Source organism: Anthonomus grandis, chromosome 1 (assembly GCF_022605725.1).
Source record: "Anthonomus grandis grandis chromosome 1, icAntGran1.3, whole genome shotgun sequence".
NCBI lineage: Eukaryota > Metazoa > Arthropoda > Insecta > Coleoptera > Curculionidae > Anthonomus > Anthonomus grandis.
Window position 1 is genome coordinate 1 of NC_065546.1, and position 9,565 is coordinate 9,565.

Below are 9,565 nucleotides of genomic sequence, written 5' to 3' on the forward strand. Positions count from 1 at the left end.
TTCAAGAAGCATTCGCTCTCCTTCATCAATTGAAAAACCCAACCCAACCCAACCCAACCCAACCCAACCCAACCCAACCCAACCCAACCCAACCCAACCCAACCCAACCCAACCCCCTTTTTTTTTTTTTTTTTTTTTTTCTTTATAGAGGTTAAGGAAAATCTGCGAGCAGACCCCCCAGGCATTGTTGTTCGGGCGCCTGAGGGAGTGTGGAGAAGAGGGGCCTGTCTTGGCATGTAACCGACCCACTAAAAACCCTTTCCTCTTCGGATTTTGCGTTTTTTCTTCTGGAACCGCCCTGAGGCATTACTTCAGAAGGGATGCGGTATGTCATACTCTGTAGTCCGTTGTTTTACATTTTGTTAAAATTTTTATCGTATTTTGTTCTGAAAATGTTCCTATACTTCCGAATTTTCATTCATTTTTTGGATTTTTTCCTTCTGCTTCATTATTTTCTCTAGTATTTCCGTTACAGCCGTCCAATCATTTTCACTTTTTAAAAGTAGGTTTGCTATTGTCTCCATAGTAATATCACTGTTACATTTCCTCCTTGCCTCCTCTCTTATCTCTTCAAACGTATTGCAAGAAAAAAGCGTGTGTTCAGGAGTGTTCTGCATTTTGCAGATCCAGCAGAGGTCATCTTCCTGTTTTTTTATTTTCTTTAAATAGGTTTTAAATACACCGTGTCCTGTAATTGCTTGAGTCAGGAAAAAATTAATGTTTCCCGTCCACTCAGTTTCTGTCCACCTTTTTACATCCTTGATAAAAACCTTTGCCCATCCCCTATATTCCATCCATCTGTTTTGCCACTTTCTTAGTAAAATTTGATAAGCTTCCGTTTTGTATGTAGGTCCGTTTTCATAGACGTTTACCCTTTCTTCTACCCTTAAATCCATGGGTGGCAGTTTTGAAAGAATCTCGGCGGCTTCAATCCAACCCAACCCAACCCAACCAGTACATTTACAGGTAGGAAAAAAAACTCGGTATAGCTCATTAATAAATACTAAATACTGATATAAGGGATATGAATAAAACAAATTAAAATTATTTAAAGAACGTTTTAATTTTTTTTAAATTTTAGTTTCTATTTCTCAAAAAATTTAAAATAATAATGATTCAATTAACACTTGCTTACAAGAGATGCCGGAAATATACAGAGTTAAATAATTTATCTCGTTTAAAATAATTTAATTAATTCATGCTTGTATAATAAATGCAATATAATATTTATTTACCTTGAATTGCGCAACCTTAACTTGTATTAAATTTATATTATAGTTTTTGTGTCATTTAAAAAACGCATTTAAATGACCTTATAAGTGAACGGATTTTTGTGAAAGACGCTGTGCTCAGTTTGAGCTAATTGCCAAGGTAATGTGCATTTATTAGATATTACGTGGATTTTTTTTTTAAATAATTAACATTTTATGTGAAACTTTAACATCGCCAATACTTTTTGTACCATTTGGTAACAACTCGGATCAGCTATGAGCTTCGAGGATTCAGCCCGACTCTACTGTTGTCATATTTTTAGGTTTTAACCCTTAACAGACGTAATGGAGTCCCAGGGACTCCCAGAACACACACTATTCATCTTTAGCCTCTTATTCCCTCATCTTGTGGACGAAATGGAGGAGAACTTAGTTTTTTTTATTGGAAAGCCCTTTTTAGCCTTAAATAACAAAAAATATAAAAGAGTGATGCCCCACAACGTAGTTTGTGTCCCAAAATGTCACCATATCAGTTAAGGGTTAATCCAATATTGTTCATCAATTTTTAAATTAAAAATGTGATATGTTGAGCCATCGTTCAATACGTCAACCAATTCAGTTTTTAACTATGAATTTTATAAATGCACATAACCTCTTACGTAATAATTATACACATTACAAGTAAGTTTAATTTAAGTGTTATCACGGTATTTAAAAATTATTTAAAAGTCAAATATGAGAAGCTCTTTTGTTATTTTTTTTATTAAACAATAACCACATTGTCCAGCGCTGACAAGTCGCTATTCGAGCATGCATTTAAATTTAACGTCCACACGCTCTGCGTCATAAAATCGAAAACTTCTGGACCGGTCCCGCTAAACTCGTTAAAGAGTTTTCGCGCGATCCTGGTAGCAAAGTCACTAATAAACATGCGCGCGATCGCGAAAAGAAACACTACGGTAGCGAAAAACAAACCGAATGGCATCACCGTGGATGATTTGGTGATTGTGGTGGTGGTGGTGGTGGAAGTGAAGTTCACGCGGGGTGAATCCCCTTCGTCCTCATGGGAGCTCGGGGATGGTGACGACCAGGATAAGCCGCGAAGTCCCAAAGTTATCCATGAGGAGGAAGACCTAAATACCGAACAAATATATGTAAATAAGCTATTTTTTTCTTAAATAAAGGGTGGTACGAATTCTGCTATCTAATCGGAAATGTATGGAAAATTGTAACAAAAAATGCAAAAGAGATTCCAGAAAAATAATTTTATAATTTGAATTGATAATAAAAATAAAAATTTTTAAAATATGTAATTATATTAATTTTGAGAAAATGGAAATTTAGGATGACATTCAACATTTATTCTTTTTTTTAAAATTTTAATGTGCCAAATTTTGAAAAAAATGTTGAATTACTTACTGTTTTTTTTTAGTTTCTTGAAAGGTAACAATAAAAAAATATTTTAAATGTACAATTTTTAGTTAAAATCAAAATATTTAACTAGAAAATTATTAAAAAAAATAAATATTAAACCTTGCTTTTGTATTAAATGAATATCTTCACGTTTTGTTATCATCATTAATTATTAATTGAAATATACCTGGATCATTCGAGCTCGTGCCCTTCCAAAAAATGCGTCTTGACTTCTAAATGGGTCGCCAAATCGAGCACCAAATGCTGGAGGGATGGATGTTCCAGAAGTTCCGCCTCGGGAAGCGCCGGCTGACATCGGGGGCGGTACTGTCTGCCCCGGAAGGCACGGTGCAGGTGCAGCACCACGTCACAAAAAACGTAACGAAGCAACAGTAGTCGCAAAAAGTCGTCTCCGAAGAATTGAAGATATGAGATATCTGCAGATGTATATAAAGTTTTATACAAAATACTGTTTGTGTTTATAAGTAGTACAAGTGGATCTTACCTACTCTGGCCCTAGTAAATAACCTGGATGCTTCCGTAACGAATCGGTCAACAAAAGACTGGCATCTCTCCCAGTGGTGAATCGCTATGCTGGATATATTGCAACAATAGCAGAAAGCTGTCAATGGCGAGTGCAAGAACAGGGTAAATAGAGAACCGTTGTGTTGTTGATCTAAAATATATATAAAATCTTAGAACATTGAAAAGCTAGAATTAGCATAGCCGTGGTTAAACCAAGTTAAATAAATTTAATGTAGATTACGTATAATAGAGAAATAGCAACAAAATTGCAATAACGCTCGAACGCATTGTTGATTCCACCGACACAAGGCATCTTTACCAGTGACATACATATTCAGTAATAATATATTATGCTTTAAATATTCCAATATTGCCACTTATGAACCCTTTATGCGTTTTTTTAACATTCTTCATTATAGTAAAGGTACTTAACTGCTAATTTTGTACCAAGACAATAAAAGAATATAAATTCATTTCTGTTAATAAAACCGTGGACAAAATTCGAGCTTTTACTGTTAATAGATAAGTATTTTCTAAAACATGTTTGAATTTAAAAATATACAGATTCTCGTATTTTACACACACTTCACATTCAAGTTTATATATATAATTGTGAGTGTAAGGGTGGAAGTTCTATAGCACGGCAAGCAGGCCTCAGAATCCCCACCCCTACGCCTCCACTCCCAAGGCGCGGTCTTCACTGACTCGGCCCGTCCTTTTAATAAAAGCTTGCACATTGTCCCAGTCCAGGTCTTCCCGTTGGAATGTCATTGCTCCGATAATTTTCCTTCTCAGCCGATTCCACCTATCACAGATACCTAGTATGTGGTAGGTGGCTCATGTAGCACCTGCCAGATGAAAGGATTACTCACATTCCTATCATTAGTTTAAGTTGGTGTTTCATCGGCAACTCATTTTAACTTGTTTTGTAAAAAATTACGTGAAATAACAATACTTCAAAGCACGTCTTCATTTGATTAGATTCTTGACCTTAGAACTGATTTCCCGACGCCACAGATTGGACAAGGTCAACAACTAAGTAACTGCTATCGTCATTTTTTTTATCTAGATTTATTTAAAGACTGTTAATAATATGATAATCTGATGATAAGCCTTAATATGATTTAATTCAAAAAGGTGTGATGGCGCTGAATATAAGGGACGTCATATTTGACTACAGGACGTTTTATAGACGTTGAGAAATAAAAAAATATGACCTTTTATTTGGTTGTATTTTCGTCGTATTAACCAAAATTGACCGTAAAATTACTTCACCAGATAAGAAATTAGAGGATCAAATCTATGATATATTAATGTCAAATTAGACGTAATATTATTTGTAAATTGTGAATATGCAATAGTGATGCTGAACTGACGAGTTAATTGGTCACCAATTAATGAACTGTTTTAAATAAAACTGAGTAAATAAAATCCGAAAACGAATAATTACCTTGAAAAGCCGGTGGAGTATCCTGCGGAGACATAAGGGTAACTAAAGGTTGTCCAAAATACCTAGGAATGTGTTGAAAAACGAAACTATTGTCAGAATCCACTATCACAAATAAAGGGCGCCGCGTGAACGGGTAAAGATCACCAGGGTAAAGGCAGTGCACTTCTTTAGTTTTTTTATGGTCACCGTCACGTTTACTACTCGTCGCCACCCCGCCAAGGTCATATCCCACTAAAAAAAATAACATGAAATTTAAACAAGAAATAACACATACATGCACATACTATCTTCGGGATGTTTCGAGGTCGAAAAACAACCATCAGAAGATAAATACAGCAACAAAGCACCGTTGGTTGGAAGTTCTTTAAAGCCACTCGCAAGAAAAACCAAGACCTGACTTAGCGTAGGTTTGTAGAGCAAATATTTGTGAGGGTTTTCTCTTCGGGAGAGACGATCTCCATTTTCCACATAACTAAATGAAAGTTGAAATGAAAAGTGAGATTAAAAAATATTTTTTAACCCATACCCTTTTTGTCCGGGTACTCCATATGGTACTCTCCCAGGGGCAGGAGATGCGTCGTATATATGATTAAAGTCCTCCTGGGGCTCCCTCTCTAAAGTCTGGATCATTCTGAACATATCCATAGTGAGCTCTGAAAACTTTACTTGTTCTGAGGCGCTACCAACGATTAGAATCTCTTGTAAAGTGAGATTCATGTATTGGGATTTTTCTACGGGCGGTGTTGTGAGAGGGCTTAACCTAAAATTAAAAAGTGCATGAGTTATGAAAATTTCGTATGTATGTTTTCTTAAGAACCGAAAAAAAATTTGACTTTTTTTGGACCGAACTAAAGTAATGAATATTTTTCATTAAGAGCTTCTGACGAAGGTTTTCCATATTTCCAAAAAAATCAGCTTGTCTTCAGAATTTCGTTAATAATTTGTTTCGCCTAACTAGGTACCTACCATCAGTTTGAAAATGTTAGTTATTGATTTGAATCTGATAATAAAATATCTACCGTTCCCAACTCAATTTAAACGTGATAAACTTAAGGACCTTTGCGTAGTTTTTAAATAGTTAATTAATTTTACCCAATTTTCGGCAAGTCCCTGTATCTAATCAGTTCTGCAGTGACAATTAGTTACCCCTAACTAAATTTAGTAAAATAATGAGAAGACCTAATTTCTTGCCTGTTACATCATAGGTCTTTACCATTTACTTAGAACTCTGACAATGCCATCACCGTACTATTGATCCCTTTGTGTTTAAAAAAAGCGTAATATAATATTCCAACGAAATTCTTGGCCATAATAACTAGGAGCAGAGCGAAACTGATGTCTTTGGCACTTTAAATCAGTAGAGTAGAAGTTTGTAGCACAGATGTAAATAGCTCCGTGCGGAGCTATTATACCGTTGACCGTTGACCATGACCTTTAGCTGGAAATATTCGTTTTTCTCTTTTGTTTCACGGCCCTAGTGGATATATATATATCTAATTTTTTATTTGATTTGTAAGTGCTTGGTAATCTGCAGGTTGTAAAAGTAAAGGTTGGTAGGCTGGAACTTTCATTATTCTGCATTTGAAGCTGTCACTGATAACCTTGTCGTGTCTAAGTTAGATGAAAAAAATGAATGTGACATAATATTTTCTCTTAATAAATAGATTGCGATGTAAAGTAAAATAGCGACCTTTCTACTTATTTCGCAAAAGAAATGCAGTCTATTTATATCAAACATTTACAATTGATTTGATAATTAAGCCACTGAATCTGGATGAATATCAGAAACAGGCTTCGTAAAATTCATGCAGCATTTTATTGAGCACGCCATTTCGTTAAAAACATCTCCAACACTAGTTTAGTTCTAAACAATAATATATCTCACTTGTCCGTAGAACTTGTATTTTGCAGCAGATAAAGATAATAGTGTTATTTTGCTACCATTTACACCACAATTTGCAGTCACCACATGCAATCACTCGATGTTTTCGTGTATGGTCCCGTAAAAAATACTTAGAAATTTCAGTGCACAGACTGGCAAAGACGAAACCCTAGAAAACATCTGGAAATATGTCACGTTCCCGAACTGAATATATTTACTTTAGATGACACATGCTAGCATCAAAGCTGGATTTCGGTTAACTGATATTTGCTATTTAACTTCACAATTTTTAAAGAGAAAAGATTTTTTTAGAGCTGCTGTGAATAGTGAAAATGCTTAGTGAAAAATCTTCAATGGAGAATAATGATAACGAAGAATATTAACGTATTGCGATCAATTATTGGTCAAAAGTCAATGCAAATAATAATTGATTACCACCAATGGAACCATCAATGTTAGCATTGAGATCATTGTCTCAAATCCAGCTTACCATCGATGTTAGATGCAACTGGACCATTACAGCGAGGATCAAAACCAAAAAAATCTTATCCTGATGTCCGTAAACCGGTGAAGAGGGCAGTTTTGACATCACTTGACATGATTGAAGCTTTAAAAGATAAAAAGAAAAAACAAAACAATAAAGGGCCAAAAGAATCTAAACGAAAGAAAACTTTAGCGAATTTTATCATTTTTTTTGCTATGCACCATCTCTCGGTAAAATTCATTATACTCGCACTCTTATGACTTAGTATATCATAAATCAAAAAGGATACACAACTAAAATAAGACAATAAATTATAAAAAAATTAAAATATCAAATTACCTGTGTGATAATACTATAGGATTTGTATCTGCATGTAAAACCGTAACCAAAGAATCGGAAGCGATGAAACCTTTGATCTCATCCAGAACGAGGCTCCACTCAATCTGATCGTCCGGTTCATAGGTACTGGTGTAATCGGCGATATGTCGGTCTAATTCTACTATTAATTCTCTAACTAGTTTCATTCGTCTAAGCAGGAGGCACACCACTATAAATCGGGCATAGTATCGTAGCTTTTTTACCATTAATTCAGACCTACATTCAAAGTAAGAACTAGCATCTATCAGTTATCCAAGAAATAAACTTGTAACTTTACCTGTCTTCTTTTGCAGCTCGAGAGTAATACGCCCTTCCACGAATGGCTGCGTAGAACGAGTATGCTTCATTCAAATAATTTGTTTCGCTAGTTCTTAAACTGTAAATAAATTTAAAAAGTCAAAATTGATATATATGCCATTTCGAGTCTTGGACCTTATGCTTAATTGATCATAGTGTTAGTTACCTAATTGGAATTTCCACTAGACGTTGACCGCCATTTATTTCCAATGAAATATAATTATTACAATTTAAGCATACTCACAGACAAGTCTACTAAAGGAATCATAGCGATCTGGCGACACTCTTGTAGAAATTTCCATTTCCATTTTTGACGAAATTAGAAGTAAATGAATATCTTAATAAAATTCTTTGAAATCGTCAATGTTTAGACTATTTTTAGAATATTATTAATATTTAGTTAAGACACTTAATTAAGACACTTTTTAATTCGAAATGAAATTTGTTACGGTGGATTTGATGCCATGGCCTCCAAGACTATACCTGAACCTGCTGTATTACTTGCCTTTAATTTTTTTTGATTGTTGATGAAATTTTAACTGAATGAATAATTAAAAATAGATATCATAATAAATAAAGATCATTTGTAGAATTTGATTAAACAATATTTCTAAAATTCTAAATAAAATTTGCTAGGGTAGACACTTGATGCTATAGCATCATGCTATCCTATATCATCTCCATGACCACCGGATTTGATTTTAATTTTCCCGATTTTAATGCTGTTGGATTCAAATTAGTTTTTGATAAAATTAAAGTAAAAAAAAAACAATGCTTACTAATAATGATAATAAAGCTGGCCAATCTTAGAAGCGATCTCCCCAATTTGCCATCTCTTCAAACCATATTTGGTATCTAAAATTTGCCGGTGCTGCTGCTGGAATTTCCACAATTTGGTGTAAATGTCGAAAGTTCTCCCGAAATATGCCTGCCATTGTTTGTGGCCATACTGCGGTAAATCCCTAAAATACAAGAATATTTTCTTAGTTAAGAGTAAAACCTCAAACATTTTACAGAGATATTTTAGGTTCAAAAAAACATGTATTAGGGCAGTTTGTAAGCCTTCTAATATATGTATAATGTAATAAGACACGATAAGCTACATATAATAATTGTGATGTAATAAAGTAAAATATTTTTTTTTATCGTAGCAAATAATGCCCAACTTTAAAACATCATTAACCCAAATTTAAAGTTATAACAAAAAAAAAACGCCAACCAATAATTACTAGTGTTAATTATACGAGGCATGCACCATTTCCCCCCCTCCTCCCCACCTTAGGGAGAAAACTAATAATATTTTACCTTAACCCATTGAACAACTGCTTCGACTTCTCCAATAGATGAACGAACTCCACCACGATTTTCCTCTCGTGTTCCTCCATGCTGGCCATCCTGACCATTTTCCCGTATTTCACCAGAAGTTTGTTCGCGGCGTCATCGCATTTTCGCGTATCGAAAAAATGGCCCGACAGTAACGTCGCGACGGCGGTCGGCCTCGACGTCCAGAAATCGAACGGCGGACATGATGGCGTTATCGAAGTATCACCGGGGCTGTAGAGCAACGGTGGCGACGCCGACCGTCGGCGGCAGATGTCAAACTATATGGAAAGGGTGGCCGATGCGTCGCTCTATGGGTCAAACTTGGAAGTTAGGGAGTCAAAGTTGAAGTAGCTAAAGGGTCGAAGGCAGAATTACTCAAAGAAAATAATGTTAACGTTGATTTATTTATTTATTTAGATCAAACCCGCTTACAGCATAAGCAGCACAAATATGCTTAACATTATCATATAGCATGATATACATATAACATTCTAATAAGACTTTATTGTTGTTAAAATTGATCTTATAAGCATTTATATATCATGAATAAGTTGCGTAATAAAATATTTTTATTTGATTAAACTCGTTTAATAGTTTTACAT

At 34.8% G+C, this 9,565-nt stretch overlaps 1 protein-coding gene across 1 annotated transcript; it reads right to left on the reverse strand.

The window, feature by feature from the left end:
• Positions 1 to 1,044: 1,044 nt before the first annotated feature.
• On the reverse strand, positions 1,045 to 9,233 carry LOC126742122 (protein SCAI). Its single transcript, XM_050448685.1, has 10 exons — positions 8,946 to 9,233; positions 8,420 to 8,602; positions 7,621 to 7,719; positions 7,305 to 7,559; positions 5,126 to 5,359; positions 4,884 to 5,071; positions 4,600 to 4,830; positions 3,130 to 3,300; positions 2,812 to 3,061; positions 1,045 to 2,344 (listed from the first exon to the last, which is right to left on the reverse strand). The coding sequence occupies exons 1-9, from the start codon at positions 9,041 to 9,043 to the stop codon at positions 2,817 to 2,819; spliced, it is 1,704 nt and encodes a 567-aa protein (XP_050304642.1). The 5' UTR covers positions 9,044 to 9,233; the 3' UTR covers positions 1,045 to 2,344; positions 2,812 to 2,816.
• Positions 9,234 to 9,565: the final 332 nt, after the last annotated feature.

Excerpts from the sequence above, each read along its gene's own strand:
- LOC126742122 (XM_050448685.1), bottom strand. The coding sequence starts at position 9,043 with ATGGTCAGGATGGCCAGCATGGAGGAACACGAGAGGAAAATCGTGGTG. Across the intron at positions 5,360-7,304 it reads CCTATAGTATTATCACACAG|GTTAAGCCCTCTCACAACAC; the intron begins GTAATTTGATAT and ends TTTTAATTTTAG. Across the intron at positions 5,072-5,125 it reads GGAGTACCCGGACAAAAAGG|TTATGTGGAAAATGGAGATC; the intron begins GTATGGGTTAAA and ends ACTTTCATTTAG.